Below are 25,989 nucleotides of genomic sequence, written 5' to 3' on the forward strand. Positions count from 1 at the left end.
CAGCTAAACCAAACCCTAGCCCTATAGTAAGTAGGCCTACATCTAGTTAATTATTATTACTCGGTACATAAATGTATAATTACACTGTAAAACTGACACCTTAAAATAAAGTGTAACCGAATAATTTGTTACAATGCACTTAATGTCTACATACCTGTTTTTGTACATTATACTAACATTTCTAAAATACCTGCAATTACAGCTGTAAATAAATATAGAATTACACTGCAAAGACTTGCAATGAATTTAAGGTCTGGATACATGTGTGCAATAAGTGTGAAAATGATTCTTCATGCTCCCTCCCAACCATTCTTTCACAATTTGAGCCTGATGAATCTTGACATTGTCATCCAGAAATATGACCACAATGTGTCTTCCTGGTTGTTTAAGAAATTAAAAGCTATTTTAAGAGTTAGAAGAACTGTCTGCCGCCAAACATATAACATGCTACAGAAATAATAAATACTGCAATAATGATCCAATCATAGACTCTTAAGCATTTGCCTATTTAAATCGGTAGTGCAGTGTATGTTCCTGCATGGTGAGGGCCAAAAGAGAGTTGTGACAGGCAGCATAAAACTCAGATCTGAAATAAATAATCAAATATTAAAAAGAAGGATTAAGAACAGACAGAAAGAAAAAAGATAGATAGATAGATAGATAGATAGATAGATAGATAGATAGATAGATAGATAGATAGATAGATAGATAGATAGATAGATAGATAGATAGATAGATAGATAGATAGATAGATAGATAGATAGATAGATAGATAGAGAACATGAACCAATCCACAGTCTCCTTTAATGTGATTCTTTGTTTTCTGGTTTCTTTCATCTTCTCCATTATCGTTCAATTGGAGGGAATAGGGGTGTCAGGAGGATCACAGCACACCGTCAATGCCAGTCCCGGTAGAGAGAGGAGGAGGATGGGGGGGAGGAGGAGGGTTGTCCCATCCGCTGGTGATGGGTGACCACTTGCAATAGGATAGGAGGGGTTTACGGAAAGGTCTGTTTTATTTGCTCTCACGCCGTTTGTATTCGTTCATCGGCGACTATCATCTCGAAACGACTGCGCATGCATATAAGGTAAGTTTGCACGGGTCTCTCGGTCTCGCGGGCTATTGTTCGTTGCATACAACGATGCAACCGTGCACTAGTTCGTGCACTTCATTGACAAAGGAGAAACATTACATTGTCGCTTTCTAAGCATTTGACTTACGACTTGAATCGCCTGGCGATCATCGTGACTGTGTAGGCAGATGTTGCTAGTTGCATCCGTTAACGAGACATCGTTCGTTCATGTAAGAGTGATCTGTTAAAGTACCGATACAATTATATCAAATGACTAAATATTTGGACTATATGGAAATCCCAGGCCGTTTGAAGTTCATATCGTCTGGTGTAATGAAGAAGACCTGTTCAAACGGTGCACAAGCACGCGCAGGCTGTCAGTGAATCGTGAAAGGGGTTTTCACGGGAGATGTCATGTTATTGAATATTTTTAACTGACATATACGGTTGTTTTATCTTTTATCTAATGTTTAGGACCACCGGTTTGTGAATTTGATTAATTAACTCGATGAACTTTATTGCCAGATACCCTTTTCGCTGTCTGCTCTGGGAAAAGTGTGAAAGCTCTTCATCCAATCTCATGAATATTAATTGACGTTATACAAATTCCATGGACATGCTATCTGACTAATATAACTGCGTTGCTGTGTTGAATATATGCACAATAAGTCATACTTGGTTCTTTCCATCATTCCTTCTATCATGCAATGAGTAGCCTATTGTATTCACATTTATGGAGTAATATGGAATATTGTTATTAAAGTTGTGTACACCACATTACTTTACTTATTACATTACTACCATTACCATATACATTTGAAGAATGAACTTTTTCATGCAGTTTGGCATATAGAGACGACTTGATTTATCGACTCCACTTGGACTTTAATGTTCAATTTCAAACTTACATTAAAAATAGCCTTTCTGTGACGGCTTGCTCTATGGAAAATTCAATGATGTAGGATGTAGGGAATGTAGCCTTGAATAATAATTCCTGTTTACTCTTGGAATTTTCTATTGACTTTTTTTGTGTGTGTGCAGGAAATAGCCTAGATCTAGGATTCGGTGCCACCTTGAAACCTAATAGGACAATAAAAATGCATCTCACACCACGCTATCTTCTCCCCACCAACCCCATGTAGCTCCCATCCTCATTTTCTCCAGCTCTGTCTCTCCGTCTCTTACCCTGACATACATCTTGTACATTGTTAAAGATACTGTATTCTGCCATTCATTATAAGTAGTGGACATCATTACATGTACTGTACAGGATTTGTTAGACATCATACCAATTAAAAAAGAACAGCTCATACGCCCTTGCTGTACTTTTTTTCATACCAAATATAGATGCAAACAAAAATAACAGCCCTTTGGTTCCCCAAGTGTTCTGAAAATGTTAGTTTATTGTTCTAACAATAAAACCTAAAAACAACATTCCTTGAAAATCAGATATTGGTCCAATAACCCAAAAATAACCAAACGGGAAGCGTTAAGGGAACCGCTCAAATGCCCGTGTTATATAGCTATTTTGTTTTCAGGGAATATTGATGACAATATATTATAGTTTATGATCCTAAAAAAGCCCAGAAAGAATGTTAGATATTGTTTCACCCAAAAAAAAATAACCAAATGGGAACCCTAATTGGGAACAGCTAATGTTGTTGTATATTTTGTTTACAGGTAAGATCCATGCAAACACAACAAAATTTGGCCCCCAAAATGATCTGGAAGTGTTAGTTTAAGGTTCTAAAAAACCTAAAAAGAACATTCTTAGAACGTTAGATATTTGGTCCACCCAAAAAATAACCAAGTGGAACCTTATAGTAATGTTAGGGGAACCGCATATGCCCTTGTTGTATATTTTGTTTGCTGGCAAGATCAACAACTAACAAATGTTGGTCCCCTAAACGTTCTCGGAATGTTAGTTTATAGTTCTAAAAAACCTAAGAACATTCTTAGAATGTTAGATAAAAGTAAACAAATGAGCGCAATACTAACATCAGGAGAACAGCTCAAATGCCCTTGTTGTATATTTTGTTTTCAGGCAAGATCAATGAAAACACAACCAACATATTTTGGTCCCCAAAATGTTATATGAACTTTAGTTTAAAAACCTAAAAAGAATGTTCTTAAAATGTTAGATATTGGTTCCACTCCAAAATAAATAACCAAATGGAAACCATACACTAACATTAGTGAAATGTTCCATGGAAAGTGTTGTTTTGGCCCCATTGAGGTGGGGGGGGAAAACACACACACAAAAAAAACATCCATGTGCATCCCAATCAAATAATAGATGCAGATTTTAACTGGGACGTGTTTTTAAGATCTAATTGTCTGAAGTTTACGTATAAACAGTGCATTTATCTGATATGACCTTTTGAGCTATCATTCCCCAATTTGTTTAGCTTGGTGTTACATGATGGACAGTCTGTTTCTTTCATGTCATTATGTCATTCTTACATAACTGCCGAATCAATAGTGACATGGAACAAATCAAAGTTATTAATGTAGATAGAGAAACAAAGAGTTGGCAACCCCAGAGGCTGTTAGTTAGCTGTTAGTTGTCGCAGTGTGCCAGTGAATTGTATAGTTCACATAGACAGTGATGTTAAATAATTATACTGAGCATTGTGAGTACATTAATGAGTACGCATAGCATAGCGTGACATTGTGTTGTCCTGAGACTGTTTACAGCACAGAGCCAATGATTGTCCTGCAGGCCAGTGAGAGACATTAGCTAATCTGCTTGTGATTGCCTTTGCCCACAGGATATTACAGTTAGTCTGGGGCTTCAACAGGGGGTCCATGTTGGGATTGTAAACAAATCTCGAACAAAACATTGTATAATCATAAGAAAGTAAACATACATTAAGTTGCAGAAAGTTAAGCTTTTCTATCACAGGGGGAAAATACATTTTTAAAATTAAATATATCAAATAGAAAATTCACAATCACAATATTAATGTTTGTACTGTTTTTGATTTTTTTCAAAAATATAAAACATTGATATCAACCCCAAACTTTTGTGTGTGTGTGTGTGTGTGTGTGTGTGTGTGTGTGTGTGTGTGTGTGTGTGTGTGCGTGCGTGCGTGCGTGCGTGCGTGCGTGCGTGCGTGCGTGCGTAAATAAAAATTATTTTAATTATTTAAAATGATTTCTATCCACCAAGGAGTCCTTGCATCCGACCCCCCACCCCTTCAATTGGGGTTAATGCTTTTTTTTTCAGGTCAGGAATTACAAGTTTGAATTTACAATAGTTTGTGAAGATTGATAACAATAATATAAATGCTGCTTAAAGGGATACTCCACTTTTTTTGGAAATAGGCTCATTTTACGACTCCCCCAGAGTTAAAACAGTTGAGTTTTACTCTCATTCCGGCGTAAGAATCAAGGAACTGTGCGGCTGTACCATGGGTGCAGGCGTAATGATATGACGAAGCACCTGAAAATAGTCCCCAGCTCGGTAACTTCCAACATGACCGGGAATTATCCTTTAACATTATAAATGTCTTCACTGCCATTTTGAAAAAAAAATATGCAAACTTGCTGAATAAAAGTATATTATTTAAAGAACAAAATAAATAAATGAAAGAAAAAAACAGATAACAGGTGAACATAAAATAGTTTTAATTGTTGATCACTTTATTGTGTCTCGTCTACACATAATGTTAGTCTATTTGTCAAAAAATATGAAGCGATTTTTATTCAGCTCCCAAATGGTTAAGCTAAAATACCAATTGGATAAAAAAAAATGTTGTTTAGCCATCTTTGTTAAATAATGTGAGCAAGTTGGGCAGTGACTATCATATCTGAGTTCATACCATAGTTTTTACTATGGGTGCAATAGATTCATTTTACTATTTAATTGGACCAGTTTGAACATGTGGATACTGATACCTTGACTTCGAAACCGGTTCCTGAACGATACTTTTTTCGACACCAATTTTGTGAAATGTAACAAATTCAATAGTTACAATAACAAATCTGTGCCTCGTTGTTATTAACATCCAGTTTCATCCTGGAATCAATTTAACGGGCTAATTGTTTGCTCCATGCTGGATGTGGAAATCATTGAGTAATTCATGTTGTAATAAACAGTGACCTGTGGCTTCTTAATTGTTCTTTCAAGTCTTGACATGCCATTACGTTTTATACAAGGTTAAGAGGGCCGCGTTGCTATAGTTACAGGCGTCACGCTACATGGCGGACCAGTAGTGTTGTTTTGGAATGTCGTTTTCAGGGTTCAGCGTAACTCGCAGTCCATTAGGAATGGAGTCGGTTGTATTGTCAGTGTCACACTCATTTAATGCAAGTAATTGTTTCGGAGATTAAAAACCCTGCTTCTCAAGAGCTTGTCTGGCATTAAAACGGTTGGCGGAACAAAAATAAATAGATCCAACTGAAGAAGTAACAAATATCTGAGACCCTACATCTGTAAATATTTTGCTCTCCTCCATACATAAACATTAAAGCCAGGACACATTATTTTATCGACCAAGTAAACATAACCCGTGCTTCATTTCAGGTCAGTGGTGGGACAGGAGGTGGATATAAACAAGCGCTGGTTCTGGTGATAAGATTGTGGAGCTGGTGAGCACCATGGAGTCTTTGTTTCAGCTCAGATAACATATTGCGTCTGACTCAATACACAATACACGTCTGTATTGCGGATACGGAACACAAAATGTGAACTTTGGGTGTCCAGCTATGGATTTTCTGAGACAAGGCAACTGTACTGCTTAAAGTGAAATCAAAACATCACATGTTGTGTTAGCAATATTGGCCAACATGACCAGTTTTGATGGCTTTATATTAAATGTTATATTCAGTATAGGTGGTGGCTGGAGAAATTAAAATGTAAAACATAGATAATCACATCCCAGCTTACCTGTGCACACCTTTCCCTTCACATGATTACAGTTCAATTGAATCCATCAAACTATGTTCTGTTGTAATTTAGCATCAACTGATCTTTTATCTTAGGGAAATCTGTCCAACAAATTGAGTACCACCACTAAATTAGAGAAAGATGAGGAAAAGAAACTGAAAAATAAGAAAGTGTGGAGCAGAAATGTAAATTGGCTAATCAAGGTTCTGCACAAGAGGCCATGCAATCATTTTTCACCTAGTGCATAACAACTGCATACAAGTGAGAGAGGATCCGTCAAGACCTCGTTACTTATATACACAACCTTAAACTTCAAGTACTTTATTTGGGTTGGAAAAGGCAAATAGAAGGCAAACAGTATTATCGTTGATGATTTAGGCAATCTGTCTGTATTATGAAACCCTGAATTTTATTGAAGGTAATGATGCACATGATAATGTAGGAAAACCAAGTCAATTTACTTGTGAAAGGGTTGGTTGACCACTCAATATAATGTAATACTGTATACTGTAACTAGCTGCCAATCAAACCAGAGGCTCTCAAACAAACGTCCAAAGGGGCCTCAAGATATAAAACAAAAATTTAAATAAGCAAGTATACAACGAAAAATCAATAACAACCACTGAAGAACCAGGGTTCGGAAATCCTGGATAATTTTAATTGTAAAATAAGTTTTAAAGCTTATTTAAAATTTTAAAAGTGTGATTTGGAAAAGTTATGTTAATTGCTATAAAACTCCATTGGTGTGTCAATCATAAATAGGATACACAATTTCCTAGTAATGCCGAGCACAAAGATTTAAACATTTTATTTTTAAAATATTGGTCACACTTTAGTTTATGGATCCAGTTCTAACTATTAACTAGTTTTTTATTAGCATGCATATTACTAAGATATTGGCTGTTAATTGATACTTATAAAGCACATATTAATGCCATATTCTGCATGACCATATTCCACATCCCTTAATACTTACAACTAACTATCAATAAGCAGTAATAAGGAGTTTACTGCGGCAAAAAAAACATAGGGGTTTTTTTCATAGTAAGAATTGGACCCTAAACTAAAGTGTAACCAAAATATTTTTTAAAAGGTTGAGAACCACTGCCTTAGACACTTACAAATAATTAAACTACATATTTCCCCATAGTTTTAGTAGCCGAAAGACTGTCAGTCTGTTTATTAATGGTTGGAATTTTTCAGTGAGTTCTTCTTATATTGTTACATCAGTAGATATCTTTATGAGTGAGCCATTGAATCATTCATTCAACCTAGTCGTTAAAATAATGCTGATTCATGCCCGAAAATAAACTTTGGTGAAGTAGTTCTTGAATCATTCACTTGCAAAAGCAGATGAAGTACTGTAACTAGCAATTGTGTGTCTTAATGTAAGTTACAGAATATTAACTTCATGCTTAATGAACTGTTGTATAAAAGGATTATCACACAATCGTGCTGCTTTCTTGTTACACCAATGACCCAAGGTGTCATTGCTAGTTCTAACTAGATACTTTCGAATTAGTAACGGAGGCTCTGACTCATATTTTAAACTAGCACAACACACAAGAGATTCTTTGTTACACTCCTTTATTCCTTGTTTTATTTACATACTTGCAGGAGTGTGTTATGGCCATATATCAGCCGTGCTTTTTGCTCATGGGATATTGCTTTAAAAAGACTTATCTAGCTTTAAACCATCGTGCCTTGTTATTTTACAGTCATAAATCAGTGTGGTTGCAGCCCAAAATACATCAAGTCAAGGTCAGTGAAGTTTTTTGAACATTCAAGCATGAAAACCTATTCTAGTAGACCCTCAAAACAAAATCAAGACTAAAAGGGCATATTAGGCCCTCTTTAATTATGAATGCGTGCAAAATGTATGCAGGTAAAATATAGTACAGGCAAAAGAAGTATTTCCTTGCCTTAGTTGGTAAAAAAAAAAAGATGCTTGGAAAAAGGTAAATGTTTAAGCTGGACGGGGATCTCAAAGGCAGGGGACAGGGCCATCTGGTGTGGCTCAGGAACACAAAGTCATACAGTGTTCCAGTCAGACTTCTGATCTCGGTGCCAATTATGAGACATTGTTATGGCACCGTTTGAAGACTGTGATTCACTGTCATTATCTGACTAACCTAAACAAGCTTGAAGAAATCTGCTACAAGGATATGCAGAGATTATTAACAAACTACTGTATATGCAACGATTGCAAGTAACCCAATATTAGTGTCACAATTTTTCTCAACTCTATTAGTCTATTTCTTCTTGTTCTATTTCTATTATAAAAGCAAACCAAAAAAAGATAATTGAGCAGTGATTGTATGCAAATAATATAAGACAATCAGACATAAAACCCCAAAATGCCGTCAAACGCCCTTGCAGTCCTCTTGCGATTCTATGGCCCTGTCCCACATGGCACCCTAAACACTCGCGGTCTTCTTACGAGTCCGCACTTCCGTGAGGTAGCCCTGCTTTAAACGTCGGGAAGAAGTCTGCTTCGGAGCTCGCATCAGTGTCCGTTAAGTCCATGAGACTGTAGGGTGTCCCATGTGTCATTTAAGGTTTCAGAAGAGCCATTTTAAGTCCACAAGACCGAAAGTGCAAATGAAGTGTGCCATTTGGAACAGGGCCGTACTGTAGTCTACCTAGAGCCAGCATTTGTGGAGTCCATGGGCTTTGGTAAATCACAGAAAGATAAAAAATATGCTAATGAGCCAAAAGGGACACCCTTCCATGGACTTAATGGAAACATGTTATTGCAAGAGCACATGTGCACATCAGGTGCACAGAGAAAAATCTATGTACAAATATAGGGACCATGACCATAATGGGACCATGTTTTCCATCATACCTGAAATTAAGTTAGCTAAATTAACTAACTAGTCAGCTTTATAATAGGCCCTATGCACAGCTGCACTACTTCCTGAACTTAAGCAGGGTCCTTTGTTTCCTGTCTGCCAGGATTGGCCAAACTGATTAATCCAGGTGTGTCTGATTATTGTTGTTGGTCAGACACACCTGGATTAATCAGTTTGGCCAATCCTGGCAGACAGGAAACAAAGGACCCTGCTTAAGTTCAGGAAGTAGTGCAGCTGTGCAAAGGGCCTATATCCTAGCTAGATTGCTTAACGTTTTTTAAGGTTAACTAGCTTGCTAAGATCAGGAAAAGTTTAAATAACTAGCTGAAACTAGTCAAATGTTAACTCACTAAACTAAAACTAGTTAAAATTAGCAATCCTGATTGCTATTACCAGACATTGCCAGACATTAGACATCTGCTGGGCCTAGTTTTTCCAATATAAAAAAAATATAAATGCTTGCATCATTATGAAATTTTATGTGCAACGTTTTGATCAATCGACCTTCCTCAGATATAACATTTATTTAAAAAAAAAAAAAAATTATATTGGACTTTTCTCCAATGCACATATGAATGATTCAGCTATGCCATGCACTATATTCACTGTTTGGGCACAGCTGTTCAAAAGATATATGATCAGATTTTGATTATCGAATTGGATAAAGTCTTGAAAATTGGTTGTTAAAAAAACAACGGTTTCTGAAATTGGGTCATGTAAGTCTTGTTTTTGATCTAGATCAAACCATCAGTATGTGTTGTGTCTAAGAGATCGTCTGATCCTGGATAGCAAAACATGGGATATTCAAATCCAGATCATTTTGATCCAGATAAAACTTTTTGAACAACTGGGCCAGAAGATGCAATACATAGGGTATTTGCTCATGTGCAAATCAGTTGTAAAATGGTGCTTGGCGGGTGGTTCATTTGGTTTTCATCTGTAATGACATAATTTAACACCCAATGTGTGATTTTCAATATGTTGTCAGATTACAGTTACTGACATTAATTAGACGCTCTTTTAAAAAAAAATGTGGAATACATTTACACAATTGATCAATACATGGGTCTGCTTGCCTTTGTGCAACAGTAAAGAGCCTAAAATAGAATAAACACCCATTATTATAATCAGCAAAGCTTTCTACACTCAGTTCTGTTGTTGATTATAATGGGTGTCATTATCCTATTTCTCTGAGCAATCCACTGCTGTTTCATCGAGCTGCTGTCTTGCAGTATAGATATTGTTTAGACTTTCCACCAATGAAAGAGTGACAAGCAATTTATCGAAACGTGAGGACAGATGCTATCACGTGCAAACAAACAAGAATAAGTTTGGTGTCAGTCAGTGTCCAAATATCGAACACCCAAAATGTTATTTTAACATTAAAAATATATTAAACATATTTTTTATTTTGAGTTTCTTTTTTGTATTTCAGTAAACGAATCTACACAAACCTACAATGTACAATGAAACTGTGTGCTATTTTGTATTTTTGAATGAAGTCAATGTGAAATACAGTATTATTATTTTTTAGAACTATTCTTGTGAGATAGTACAGTACGTCCTAATGTTTATAATTTGATGTTTATTGTCTTGCAGTTTCATGTTATTTAACACAATAAATGAATATCAAAACTGAGACACTACACTAGTGACTTTTAATTTGTAAATTGGCCCAGTGGAGGGTTTGATGAAGAATTATGCTAATGATTTTTCTTCTTCTTCTGGCTACAGTTCACAGCAGAAGTCCATTTGTATGCCGGCGGAGCGTCCCAGGAGACAGAAGAACCTTCTGAGCTGTAGCTGTCGGCTGAGAACATGAGGAAGAGCCGGAGTGTTTTGGCAGTGACACCTATTGATGTGAGACATTTTACTGTTGCGCTTTAAACATGAATAGAAGATAATGCTACGCAGGGATTTTTCTGTTTTCTTCACTCCAACACACACAGAGGCCAATTCTATTTAGACGTTTAACAAAATCACTTGTTGGTTTTTTGCCCTTTGTTAACTACACATACAGTATGTTACATGAAGAGATACAGCCAGGTTTTCTGTGCAATAACATGTTATGCTCTTCGATTTTCAAGAGAAAGAACTAAAACAATCAACAAGCTCTAGGCAAGCATGACCACAAGAACATAAACAACCAATTAAGTACGCACACACACACACAAACCCACGCATACACATATTATTAATAGCTATTTATGAGGGACATGGAAAGAGATGGCAGGCACCATAAAACCTTAATAGAGAAAGGACAGAACAGAGATGAAAAAAGGGAGTCAATCATTTGTGTTATTCATGTTTTTAATTACCTGAACTCTGATGGTTAGGCTGAACGTTTTACAGTCTTTTAATTATAATTATAATTATTTACACTCTGTTTAAAGGAGAAGTGTTTCTTCCCCTTAGTGTTTCATCTACATTTAGGGTTAGGATAAGTCATCGTAGAGACAAAGAAACTGCATTCACTGCCCATTTTGGTTCTTTTACTTTTGTCCTTCAGAAATTGATTAGATTAGGAAAAGTGCTCCCAGTAACGTTAATAGAATGTTTGCTAATCTGGTCTTTAATAATGTTCTTAAAACATTAGCACAAAAACATTATTTATACATCGTTCATGGGACGTTTTTTTAAAGTCCCCCTGTAGTCAATAATTGTATCCCGTAAAACTCATCTTTGATCACCAAAATGACATATTTAAGTGGATTTTCCTTGAAAAAATTGTCTTGATGCCTTAAAATAGATTGATTCTAACTCTACATCCTTGCCTCATTTAGTATACGTGGTTCTATGAATATGTAAATTAGCCCCGCCTCCACTCACTCACACCACCTCAGAGATCCACTCGCTGACGATCACACGTTGACCTGATTGGTTACAAGGTTTGGGACTTTAAACATTTAGTTGGATGTTCGTCTAGCATTTTTTTTTTTTACATTTATTCAGGTTGGAGTGGAGGACTTGAGTGATTTTGGTAGATTGTGAAGACCATTTTTTTTCTTTGGTCAAAAGTGATTTCATGCTGACTTTATTATGCAGAGGCAACTGTATTGATTTCTCAGACTGTTAAAACTGTCACTCAGTGATGCTTTCAAGACATTGCTCTGTTTATTTAAATAACCCAGAGCTTCTGGCTCAACCCATGGCATGTTTTTGAAACAGAGCAAACGGTTTGTCTGAAAAAATGATTAACGTGACTGTAGGTTTGGTGGAAGCAGCACTGGAAGTGTTTGGGTAAACGGTTATTTATTCTCCATCTGGTGTAGCATTAGTCACACAGAAATGACATAAATGACCTTTAAAAAAAGTTGTACTCAGTATTTTATTCATTTATATATTCCTAGCCAATATTTTGTCTTTGAAAAGTAAATAAACAAACAAACAAAAGCAGTTACATTGTTAATTTGAGGTAGCTTTTAGCAAAGACTTTGGAGATGGAAAATTCATGAGCATCCACAAAGTTCTGGATTAGGTTACTGAGAGGAACAGTAGCTTCACTTGTTTGCAAGTACAGTATGTGCACAATAAAGTAAAGTAATGAGGCTGATATTGATTGTCGGAAAAGGCTATTCTCCTTTTTTCGCTATCACTCAATGAAAGCTTGACCCTCACCTCTCCTGCCTATGATTAACATCCACATCTGCACAGTCTATGGCAGCAATAACCCTCTTCATTGAAATCCTTCTCTAGAACAATTGCATCTGATTAGAGAGTGGAGGCTGAATTTGAGCTTTTCTGCCACTCCGATGTAAAAATGTTTTTTTAAACATGCACACTATTCATACTGCGCTTATAGGACCTTATACAATCGTTCCAGGGCAACCATGAGGCTTTCTAATGTAAAAGCTAATTTGGGAAGTTCCAGTTGAGCATATTAAAGTATAAAGTATATAAGTCAAGTCAACTCACATTTATTTATATACCGGTAGTGCTTTATACAATAGAATTGGTTTCAAAGCAGATTCACATTAATAAACAGGAAAACAACAGTGTTAATGTTGCAAAATTCATCATGAAACAAATTCAATTTCAGCTGTAAAGCAGCTTTACCGAAGACAATGGTGTCATTATCCAGCTCATTTTAGTTCAGTGTTGATTCAGTTCAGTTCAATAACAGTGCAAATCAGTTATGAAATTATTAACATTCAAATTATCTCACTTAATGAAATACAAAGTTATAAATTGTATAATATACAGGTACCAGGTTACCATCCCGTAAAATCTGAAACATTGTCAAAAAAAAAAGCCCGTTTTTTTTACTGTAAATTTAACAGGAAATGTTTACAGTGTACAATAAACAGGGATATTATTCTTTCACCGTATTATTTGTTAACTACAACTGTGGACATTTCCGCAGCGGGACAAACAGGTCGCATGTCTGCCGCGAGCTGTATTTGTCCAATCAATCTTATTGACATTGTAAATATGTAAAAATAGAACAGAAGTCCAATGTATGATGAGAAATCATTTTAAGTGCGTTAAGCCATGTGATACTCATATTACTGGAAATAGCTCAGATTCCCTTTTTTGATTGAAATGAACCACTAATAATAATAATAACAATATGAGCTACTTATGAAATGTGTATTTCAAAGAATACACAATTATTTGTCAATTTCTCACTTGACACATACTGAACCATTAGTAGTCTGGTTTTACAGTTCTGTGAATGTGAGGCAGAAGGGTGTGCGCTGTGACTCTCACATGACCGCAGGAAGAGAACATGCTGCCCATCTGTTTCTCTAAGCTACAGGAGAGAGTCTGTTCTGTCAGATGCTCATGATCTCTTCGGGACTTACTGACTTGTGCATTAACTGTTTCCCTAAACTGCAGGGCATATACTAACACCCTTATTTCACATTTATTCCACTTTTAATACTTGAAGTGGATTTTGCAAAGCCAAAAGGAAGCCAAGCATGGGTTTTCCCCAGTTGTATCCAAACGCAAGACTATCCTCCCCTCTTGAAACACTGGCTGTGCGTGTTTACTGACAAGCCTTGTTGCTTAACCCTCAATCAAACTCATTATTAAAGGAGTCAGAGTGGTTACCAAGGTAACTGATCCTCCCAGCGATTGGCCGGTCTCTGGACATAGTGTTCATGTATATCTCTATTTTTGTTTTATTTTTCCTTTACTTATTTATTAGATCAATATGGGCAGTGTTACCCTTCACCATGTTCCTCTCAATTTAGCCAATGGAAATTTCTCATTTTCTCCCTCGTCCTCTATGTTGTTCTCATTCACTCCAGAGCGTAGAAGCCTTCTGGGCTTTAATGCTGTCTGAACTGAGGCGGCATCACTTATATTGCATTGGCTCCACTGTTTGTAACATCTGTAAAGCGTGACATGATTATTAGATGATACTTCATACACTTCTCATGGGAGTCCCCTTTCCTTTCAATTAATTTCCCCTCCATTAATTAGGCCCTCTCATTTATATGAAGTCATTTTGTTTCATGGCCTTCCAATGTTTGTGTATTTCTTTTTAATGCTTAAAGCTGCAGTCTGTAACCTTTTGGGGTTAAAAATGATCCAAAATAAAATAAGCAATTACATAACCAGCCAGTGTTAAAAATTATCGGCTTGCCTTAGCTCAATTCAAAACTGTAAGCTTGTAATAATGTTTATTCCAGCGGTTCAGCGAAAAGAGGAGGCGTGTTCCGGCGCAAACGTTCCCTGGTGCTATTTTGCCGTTTGAGAAAACAATTCCGCCATAGACCAGGAAAAACCTAGTCTAAAGTCAGTGGCACGTTATTCAGATGTTATTTTAAGGGCGCATGCTTGGCCATAATGTAGCGTGTGCACAACGCGCACACACTTTGCTTCTCTCATCTACACAGACGCAGGAGTTCATATTTTTGCAAACCATACATAATTACAAGGAAAAATATTACCACACGAGGGAGATCATTGCGGTGTCTATGAAGATGTGAAAAAATAGGCATAAATCTAGCTTACACATTTACCCAAATTATTCAGGCTAATTGTAGTAATGACGGATCAAACCTGTTTGATCAATAGTGGCAAGACACCTGACAAAGTGGCTTGTCCGTCAAGAACCAGGAAACTAAATTCTGAAGACTGCAAAATCCCCTTTACCATCATGTAAGTTGCGTGCACCTGGCAAATCTGCCATCATAATAGCAATCCGCCATGGAACAAGCGCTCCTGCTTTTAAAGGGAATGTGAGATGACGCTCTGATTGGTTTTTTGCACGTTACGCCCAAACCACACCTATGAGTTTCTTCAGACCAACCCATTTTAGATCCGCCCACAAAGTTACTTCCGTTTCGCGTTTGATACTTGCGTTTCAGATCGTTAAAATGGGGCCCATTATATATAAATACTTAATTTCAGTAATATAGAATTTTTTCACATGCAGTCATTGGAATTTGATATATTTATTCATTTATTTTAGCATTGCAGAAATGAAATGGGGTTCTCATGCGTACTGGAAAACCTGTCATTTATGCAGAAGAATGATTATTTGTTCTGGAAAATATTTTTCAAATGTGTTTCACCATGGTCAGCAGCTGTGCATTGTTATGCAACATCAGCAGGTGAACGAATGAAGCCCTGTCACATACAAAGATTAGTTTCTCAGCACATGTCATATGCTGTCATGCCTGTGCTCTTACACTGTTTAAATACCAGCCAGTTGGGACTGTTGTTAGTCTAAATATGATAAGGTAATAATAAAACTGTTCAGTAAAATTAAGAATGATGGCTGTCAAACACTAGTAATGCAACATGTACATGCAAATATTAATATGTGTCACAGTTGCTGTGATAATCAAACGGGAACAAAGAAGAATACTAGTAAACTGAAAGGAAATACAAGAAACAGAAACACAAAAATGAAATGACAACTAAACTTAACATAACCTTGACATTACTCCCCACAAAGAGTCGTCCTCGCACTGTAATAGTCAACTGTGGATGGCAGGTGGGGGTCTTGGAGGTGAATGAGGAGCTGGTGATGGACAGGGAGCTCGAGGAGCCGGTAGAGGGTGACGCCAGGAGCCAGCGGAGGGAGGACCTGTCCTGGGGACCGACTGACGGAAGCAGAGCCTGAAGAGGAGACCCAGGCGGAGCCCAAAGGACGACTGTCCTGGGTGACACAGCAGGACTGGGAGTCCAAGGCGAAAGATCGGAGTGAAACCGGAGGGAGCGAGGACAAAGGAGGAGGCTTAGGGAAGGAGGAGCCCGGTGGAGTCGAAGTGGTGGAGGGCTGAGGTGCAGCCGGAGGCCCGTAAGTCTGTGGCGGACCAAGGTGGAGCCCAAGTAATGACACTGGAGCCGAGGGAGAGTCGAGCCAAGGTGGAGCCGACGCGCTGACAGGCCAAGGTGGCGTCATGGGCCTGGAGGGAATCCACGTCACAAGGCTGAGCTGGTGGTGAAGAAGCTGAGGCGGAGCTGGAGGAAGCCAGCGGCGAGAGCAGAGGAGCTGAGTGGTACCAGCGAAGCAACCGAATCCAGGCAATGGAGCCAGTGGAGGAAATGGAAACAATCGGGTGGGAAGGATACCGGGCGGGAACATCCAGGTAATTAACAGAGACAGACTGAGGAGGAGAGAGTTCAGGGGTGGGGACTGGGTCTGTGGTCCAAAAATCAATAAGCCAGCGCTCCTCTTCTGGCTCTGGGGTGGACTGCTCTGTCAGCACTAACTCCAAGACAAGCCTGTTGGCAAGCTCTAGCCTCAAGATGACTCAGGCTCCGGGCGGACATAATGGCTGGCTCTGGCTCCATGGCTGGAGGGGGCTCTAGCGCAGGGTCCCTGGTGAGCTCGGGCTCTGGTTCTGGTTCCTTGGCCGTGTCCGTTGTCTGGTCTGTGGCAGAAGTTTATTCTGCCGTTGTGGGACACTCCGGGCTGAGATGATGGCTGCTGGAGGTGGTACTGGTTCTGGGGAGTCAGAGCTGATGTTGTCTTCCTTGTCGACGCCCGCGGTCAAGGAGGATCCGCACACCCACAAGGTGTTACCGATGAAGTCAATCAGGGGGCTGTGACCCTTCTTCAACAGCAGCATTTTGCCTAAAATGTCATCCATCCTACTCCAGAATATGCTTTTTAGGGCCTCATCATTCCAGCACGCCACATGGTGCAGCTCAAGAACTCCTCCAGTGTACGGCCCTTTTTCACTAAGCAGTCCATGTTGTTCTTATTTGTGTTTACTTGTCTTTGTCTGGGTCGGCTCTTCTTTCATAATTGCTGTGGTAATCAAACATGCACAAAGCACAAAGTAATACTCTTTCTATAATCTTTAATAAACAAATCAAATACGCAGGAGGTCGTTGGAGAATAAATAAGCAGGAATAATAAATAAGCAAAACCATTCGCAAAACAATGATGGCAAATGACCAGGAGTAACAGAAACACAGAGCTATATATACAGGGGACAAACAAAGGCAACTAAACTAGACACGGGTTAAACTGATTAGTAACTAAGGCAAGGTTTAACCAAGAACTAAACTGAAGGGAGAAACAGAAACACAAGAATGAAATGACAACCAAACTTACAGTAACATAACCCTGACAATATAGATATGTCAAATGACAACATTGCACTGTATATTCAGTTAGTCTAATTTGTTGTTGTATAAAAACACTAAAATGCATATGATCACACTATAGCATTGCTTTAGGATTCATGATCCACCCAATTCCTGCAATTGCATACAGCTCTCCATCAACGTGTTTATTAGATTTGCCAGAGTTATAGCCTTAAACTCCTGTTGATACTCAAGCAGTCAAACAGAAGCATTGCTGTTTTCTCTCTCTTTCTCTCTCTCTCTTCTCAATTTCTGGATTCTCATCAGTTATCCCTGTTGTATGGTCCCAATCTACAGGCTGTGCTCGAGGAATTCCTGGTAACACTCCTCTCTTCCGGGCAATTCTAATTGAACTATAAACATATTTTGTGGTGATATATTCAGTCTCCTGCTATAGGCTGTTAAAAGAGGATGTTGTCCAGAGGCTACACTGACAGTGATATGCAATCACTGTGAGGGAGCCAGACATTAAACACGCTGTATCTATAAAGAACTGTCAGGAGATAGCGTCAACATGCTGGAGTAGTAGAAACAGAAAAGGGCTCTATATATCAGTCATGTAGCGCAATTGAGAGGCTCACTCCCTAGAGCGCCGCAGATCACCCAAAGAAACCTAACCTAAACCCAATCTAAACAAACCAAGAGACGAACATCATTTATGTGCCAAGCTGACTGACAAAGAAAAACTCAAGTTGGGGGTGGGGAGTGAAATTGAAAATTTCACTCCCCAATTTTCAGTCTTTTTTTCACTGGCTAGTGAATTGATTGGGTTGTATATAACAGGTGGTTTATGGCAAGAGCTGAAAAACGGACTTTCAAGAAGAAAGGACTTTCAGAGGCATGAACACACTACAGGATTTTGTAAACAGTCCATATTCTTTGCAAATATTCATTCATTTGTTCATTTATATGTATGAATTAGTTCATTGATGATTATATAGATGATCCTACTGTGTGTACTGTAGGTGTTTCTTTAACAGTTGATGCATGTCTGCTCTTTTCTTACTATGTTAGGACAGCAAGGACCTCTCAGGATGTACATCTTCAGGCGCTACATTGGGCGTGGATCTCTGGCGAGGCCCCCGACGGCACTCGGGAACCCTTGTGTTGCCGCCGCTGTCATGGAGACAGACAGAGAGGGCCCGCAGTCCTCAAGAAGATCACGTTTCCAGACCCACGTCACTGGGCTTCATTACTCCACCACGTATAGATATCACACCAGTTCCCCCTGATAGGTAAGCTCAATTTTGAATGCAACGGCAAATACAACATAATAAAATTGTGTCTGCACATAAATATTTCAAGATGACACAAAGTTGAACTTTTAAGTGCTTTGTATTTTAATATGCATTTTATTGTACTTTGCAATATACAAAATACTACTACTAATTCGACTACTTATAACAATATACAATGCACTAAGGATTGATGAGCTGGATGGGTTCATGAATATTAATCAGTTTGTCAGTGTTCGGTTGAACTGATTTGCTGAAATCAGAACGAGACGGTAATAGATGAGTGCCAGCCAATGAGATTTCAGATTGCGCATTAGTTCCCGCCCACTAACAGAGAAAGCTGGCTTTTTTTTCAATAATGTTAATTATTCTAAACTTTTGACTGGTTGTGTGTGTGTGTGTGTGTGTGTGTGTGTGTGTGTGTGTGTGTGTGTGTGTGTGTGTGTGTGTGTGTGTGTGTGTGTGTGTGTGTGTGTGTGTGTGTGTGTGTGTGAGAATGTGTGTGTCTGTGTCTGTGTGTGTGTTTGTGTGTGTCTGTGTGTGTGTCTGTGTGTGTGTCTGTGTCTGTGTAAAACTGTAAAAAAAAAGTTGAGTTAACTTTTTTTAAAGCAACTTTTTAAGTTAGCTCAACTTTTTTTACAGTGTATAGTAATGTATGTTTAAAATGTCATAGAATGCTCTCCTTGATATAGTAAAGCCTGTTCTGTTATTGAATTCTATAATGATGTCAAATACTGAATTCTTCTTTTTATAGAATTTTGTGATGACATGTCTTGCTATGCGTGATGACTGCGCAACTACCTTGTGTTCTATTGATTCGGCTTATTTCTCATTTCATTCTGCTCACTGTAGCCCATCATAGCTAAAGACATATTCCTTTAAGAACATGCCAAGGAGTTAACACTTCAATAAAATAAATGACAGATTATATTTTTGTGGAATATACATAATATATGTTATCAATTAACCTTAAGTAATCCTGTAAAATAAACGTAAGACCCCGTTTACACCTGGTTTTACCATCTGTTTTGGGTGATATGCTCAAAAATTGTCAGCTGTAAAACATTGCTGTTTAAACCTGGTATTAATATTAACAAATGTCTTACCGAACTCCGCCTCTTTATCCGCACCTGTCTGTCTGGATCAAGTTCATACTCCATCTAAACTGGGCCAAGTAGGCTGCACATGTAGAAGTTCCAAGAATGTTCCAGAAAGGCGACTCTTGGGAGGGGAGGGCGTTCTGGGCAGAGGCCTGACAAGTAGGCAAGAGGGGAGGATAAAGGAAAAAGGGTTGGATTGAACCAGATTGTGACAGAGACTGAATGTAAACAGAGTCCGGCCTACATGGCACCTCAACACACACTTCTACAGCCAAGCCACTGGATTTAAGGCTTAGCGCTTTCACAAATCTCTGTGTATGACACTTCCTCATGGATCTAAAACAAGATTCTGACATTAGCCCTGTCAGTCAGAGGATGGAGATTAGTTTGGACACAGGCTGTCAGTCTGATGTGAAAGAGCACACAGCTGGTGCAAGAGACTCACCCCAGAACTCCCCAGGCATGTTCAGAAAGCTGGTGGTGAATAAAACTGTCCGCCAACGCAGACGCTTCACAGTGGCTGTGTCTCATACCTGGTAAGACTCAGTGTTTGCAGCTTTGTCTTGCTGTATCCTTGCTTTAATTGAGTCTTACTGTGAGCTTTTATTGAAATCAAAAGCACTTCTTGAATATGTTTGCCACCAGGATGGATGATTAATATATTCTTTAATCTAGGGAAATTTGTATCATATTTAAGTGCATAATTTGTGCCTTTGGACATGAATGAAACCTCAAATTGTGTGGTTTATTGATGTGCTGCTATTACTTTTCTATGGAATTGGATTTTCACCCGGTGAGCTACAAAATGGGTTAAAACAAATATATCGACCGTCACTGAGGGAGGTATCCAAGCATTTCTAAGGATCGGAATAGTGAAACGGTGACCGCCTGATTTTCCTGAAGCCGTGGTTTCAGAAGTATTTCTCTGTAGGCGTTGTTTAGAGAGATCTAAGCAATAAACCAAACCAACAAGCTCAGAAGGGAATCGCATCATTACATCTGAATCAAAGTCAATACATCATTAGCTATGATCTGAAGCAAAAAAAGTATATAAAATAGTATATGAAAACACTCCTCTCATGAAGCATTGCAAATAATGTGATCAAATCTATAACAATGGTTTCATTTAAAAAGAAACCTTTGATGTAGCAAAGTAAAGAAGGAGGCGGGAACCAGGGAACATTCAACGAAACTTTAATCTCATAAAATAAACAAACGACAAAAGTAAAGCGGCAGCACCTCATGGATGGCTGCTGCATATAAACATAATAAAGCACAACATATATAGTCCAGGCCTGGTCCTCTCTCGTCCTTCACTGTCGTCACTCCTCCTTTTATCCTTCCGGAACTCCTCCATGAGAAACCGGAGACCGGCCTTGTTCCTGTCCACGGCTCTTAGTTTATTTATTTTTTAAGTTAATTGCTATATTTACATGAATACTATGTATATTGTATGCATGTATGTGTGTATACTGCTGTTCAAAAGTTGGAGGTCAGTAAGATTTTATTTTTTATTTTATTTTTAAATTTTTATTTTTATTTTTTAGCAAGCATGCATTAAATTGGTCAAATAAAAGTGACAGTTTAAGACATTTATTATGTTACAACAGTTTTCTATTTCAAATAAATGTTGTTCATTTGAACTTTCTATTTCCACACAAAATATTAAGCAGCACAACTGTTTTCAACATTGATAATAATAATAAGAAGAAATATTTATTGAGCAGCAAACCAGCATATTAGAATGATTTCTGAAGGATCATGTGGCACTGAAGACTGGAGTAATGATACTGAAAATTAATTCAGCTTTGCATTACAGGAATTGATTACATCCATCCATTCCACCTTAACCTGTGGGTTTCAGGGATGCTGGCCACAGGCAGCAGACAAACTGGATGGATGTCCTGTCCATCACAGGACTCAAACACACATTCACCCACACCTACAGGCATTTTTTTTTTGTCAAATTCACCTATGCTGCAAACTCCACATCGAAAGGCTTCCTCTTGCTGTGATGCGACAGTGCTACTGAGCCACCGTGTGGCCAGAATAAATTACATTTGAAAATATTAAAATAGAAAACAGATATTTTAGCGTGACAATATTAATGTTTTTACAGTATTTTTGATCACAAATATGGAGTCTGGTTGAGCACAAGAGACATGTTTTCAAAAAATCTTTCCAAGTCCAAACCCAAAACAATGCTTCATGGGAGTGGTCATGCTTCTCCAAAGTAATAGCAACTTTTTGTTGATCTAACAGCAACTTTTAGTGGATCTCTGTTAAGGATTGCATTCTTGTTTAAAAAAAAACGTTATTCGATACGGCAAAAAAAAAAAAAAAATGTGTATTTCCGAAATGTTACCTGGCTCTTTAACTTGGACAATCAATCACCCAGATCACCCTAGCGACATCATAGCTACTACATAGAGCACTTTAGCTATCACCAACAACACTCTAGCAGCACAGTGGTGAGTTTTTTATGGGCAAGCACTTTTCACATTTTCAGAAAAAGTAAAAAAATTATTTTGTGAAAAAAAACAAAAAAAAAACTGTTGGGTCCTCATATTCCCTGTAGAGTTTCTGCCCTCCAGATGCCACTTATGATGATTCTGCACTTTCAGCAGTAACTAGACTCTTGCGATAGCTGCCTGTTACCACACACACACACACACACACACGCACACACGCAAGAGGTGGTGATAGTTTCTAGACTCTTCTATCAACCCATGACGGCTTTTTATATCATTCTGATGACACCCTTCGCAACCTTCTGGCATAACGCCCAATGTCGTTTCTCCCAGTTCCTTTTAACCATGTCACTCTGTGGCCTATTTTTCTGTCAGCTGAGATTCCTTCTCAATGTCCTTTCTTTTATAATTGATTTGCATTGTTACTGTTCATTATGTTGTCAACCCAAAACAGACAGTTGGATAGTACATATTGTTATAATAACTTGTAATAGCAGTGATCTTAATGATAAATCACTAAAACATTCCAAGGGTACCAAATAAGTAAACACATTTTTTTATTTTTTATTATTGCCCCTTTTTACAATATGTAAAATAAAAAGTATCTGTTGTCCCCAGAGTGTGTATGTTACGTTTTAGCTCAAAATACCCCATGATAATTTTTTTGGTGTCCCTTTAAATGCAAATGAGCTGCTGCTCCCGGCAGAGTGTGTGTGTGTGTGTGTGTGTGTGTGTGTGTGTGTGTGTGTGTGTGTGTGTGTGTGTGTGTGTGTGTGTGTGTGTGTGTGTGTGTGTGTGTGTGTGTGTGTGTGTGTGTGTGTGTGTGTGTGTGTGTAAAACTCACACAGACACGCACTAAACGCACTGTCTGAAACTGTTCTGCCTTTTATGTTTAAACTGGAGTCTGACAATGATGGAGAGACTCAAGAAGAAGTGACAACATGTAGAATGCAACAGTCTCTGAATTGTAAGTTGATGAATTTATGTTGCTGATGTGGAGTTAACTATCTTCAAGTCTTTGATTAGCATATTCTGTCATGATAATCTATAAAATTGCTGGTTTGGGAACTCTTGTAAGATGCCTACAGAGTGACATGCTATTGCATTTGTGTTACGTATTGCATGTGAAAAGATGGATGCAACAGCTTGAGCAGACGCACAAATATGCTCGACTACAACAACTCTTCCTCTTCTCAACATGGAGTGTGTGTTCCCGGGGGCGGGGTTCATGTCAATTTTATGTTGTGGCAGGAATGTCGTGTAGTCCATACTAGCCGTTTGTTGTAGTCCTTAAAAAAATATTTTTTAAAAAGCAAATATCTTCCTTTGCTTTGAACTTTGAGCGTTGCAACTTTGCAGGTGTTGTTTATGCTCAAACAGCAACATTACACACTAACTAAAGTTAGAAAAGTGAAATCATAATCAACCACCCCTTTAAAGGACAAGTTCGGTATTTTACACTTAAAGCCCTGTTTTCAGATCGTTTCTGATGAAATAGAACGGTTAAGATCCCCCCCCCACACACACACACACACACACACACCTCCACAATGGCTGCATAGGTGCACTTGAACAATCCTTCCTAAAACGCATTTAAACGCATTAATAATAATAATAATACATAGGTTTTTTTATAGCGCTTTACAGGGAAACTCAAAGACGCTTTACAAATATTCAAGCAACAGAAAAAAAAAATGAAAAGAAAATATATAAATAAGGATAAATAAAGATGGGAGAGTATAGTTTTTATGTTTTGTAGGCTAGCTGAAACAAATGGGTCTTGAGCAGTTTTTTGTAGGTGGTCAGTGAGTCCGAGTTTCTGATATGGATGGGAAGTGAGTTCCAGAGGGTAGGGGCAGCGATGGCGAATGCTCGGTCCCCCAAAGTTCGGTGTGTTGATTTAGTGATAGGTTTGAGAAAGTTCAAGTCAGCAGAGCGGAGGCGTCGGGAGGGTCGATGGTGTTGTAAGAGGTCTGTGAGGTATGGAGGTGCCAAGTTATTGAGGGCTTTGAAGGTGATGAGCAGAACTTTGTAGTGAATGCATTGTTGTTCGGGGAGCCAGTGAAGTTGTTGAAGGACAGGGGTGATGTGGTGTCTTGAACGGGTGTGAGTGAGGAGGCGAGCAGCTGAATTTTGAACGTATTGGAGTTTTTGTAAAACAGAGGAAGGGAGACCATATAAGAGGCTATTGCAGTAATCAAGTCTTGAAAGAAAGCAGGCAGAGCAGATATGGAGAGTGTCGGCCAAGCAGAAGTGGACTTATTTGATTCTTAGGAAACAACTCACTGTCTGCTGTGGTTCTTCCTCATGCATTAAAGGCCCACTGAAGTGCCTTGGAACGCGCAGCTTTGTATGCATTGACGTAATTTCCACTGAAACTGGAAGCTAAGGCGTATTTAATGACTCCTCCCCCTTTTCAAATAACAAATAGCGTTTAGTTTAGTTTGCAATTCGTACTTGACAGCACCATGGAAACGAATCCAAGCACTGATGATACGTTGGATTCAATAGTAGAGATGTGAATAAATTCAAGCCATTTCATTCTTAACCAAAATTCAGTTGGAAAACGGAATAAAACTTGAGCGTTTGAGCAACCAAGCTCACATATCCAACCCATATTGCTCCGTGAAGTACGTGTCAACGGTAGTGATATCCGTTAATCGTTCTTTTGAACCGGTTCTTTTTAGTGAACCGGTCGAAACAGTTCACCAAATCGAACCGAATCTTTCAAAACAGTTTGCGTCTTGAGTCAGCACTGATCCACAGTTTTCTAAAGTTACTCGCTTACGGGCGTACCTGACAGTCTCTCTGACTCGAAATAAACCAATATCCCGGAGTATGTTTTTTATTGTTTTTTATTTTTTTATTTTTTTTATTTATATAGCACAGTTTAATACAACTCACGTTGCCCAAAGTGCTTTACAGTCCTCAAATAAACAGCACAGAACAAAGGGATAAATAGAAAAACACATAACACACATAGACAATAAGCAGTTTACAGTTTTTTAGCATAGGAATTTAAAAGATGTTGCTTCAGCATTGGTTTGAACATGTATAGGGATGTGACTGATCTAATGGACATAGGAAGGTCATTCCACAGTTTAGGACCTACTCGAGAAAAGGCTCTGTCACCTCTATGTTTATAATTTGTCCTGGTAGTGCACAGCAGTTGTTTGTTCTCCGATCTCAGGGATCTAGGAGGGGTATAAAGAGTGACCAGGTTTGACAGATAAACTGGAGCTAGATTGTGCAGCGCCTTAAAAACTAGTACCAGGATCTTGTAGATAATTCTGAAACGTACTGGCAACCACTTAAGAGAAATTAGAAGTGGAGTCACGGCATCATATTTTTTTGCCGACTTTAACATTTTTGCTGCCGCATTTTGGACTTTCTGAAGACGCATAATTGCTCCAGTATCCACACCGAAATAGAGGGAATTACAGGAATCCATTTTTGAAAAAACAATGGATATGATTGCTTTCTCGAAATCAGAGCTAGAAAGAAACGGTTTCGTCTTAACTAATAGCCGTAGATTGAGAAAACATGACCTCACCACAGAGCTGATTTGCCTGTCCAGTTTTAAATCACTATCTAAGACAAATCCCAAATTTTTAACACTAGGCTTTACAAAATCACTAAGGGAAGTTTTATTTATGCACTGAATCTCGTCAAGTTTTTTTGGACCAAAAACAATGACATCGTTTGATGTTGATGTTTAACATCCAAAAACGATGTTACTCCAGTAACTCCGACAGTTCACTGAACTGAGGCATGTTGTGCTGAGAGAACTGATGAGCACGAGCAGCTG

At 38.4% G+C, this 25,989-nt stretch overlaps 1 protein-coding gene across 2 annotated transcripts in view; it reads left to right on the forward strand.

Moving 5' to 3' along the window:
- The first annotated feature begins 969 nt into the window (after positions 1-969).
- LOC306999211 (3',5'-cyclic-AMP phosphodiesterase 4B-like) overlaps positions 970-25,989 on the forward strand; it is a 49,892-nt gene continuing 24,872 nt past the window's right edge. For both annotated transcript variants that reach the window (XR_013797770.1, XM_079613728.1), the window contains exons 1-3: positions 970-1,088; positions 10,554-10,679; positions 18,390-18,610. Coding sequence is in view for 1 of the 2 variants with exons in the window: in XM_079613728.1 (XP_079469854.1) it covers positions 10,638-10,679; positions 18,390-18,610 (263 nt within the window). In the remaining variant the exon portion in view is untranslated. The remainder of the gene's footprint in view (positions 1,089-10,553; positions 10,680-18,389; positions 18,611-25,989) is intronic.

Source organism: Phoxinus phoxinus, assembly GCF_949152265.1.
Source record: "Phoxinus phoxinus genome assembly, chromosome: 5".
In the NCBI taxonomy this organism is placed as follows: Eukaryota; Metazoa; Chordata; class Actinopteri; order Cypriniformes; family Leuciscidae; genus Phoxinus; species Phoxinus phoxinus.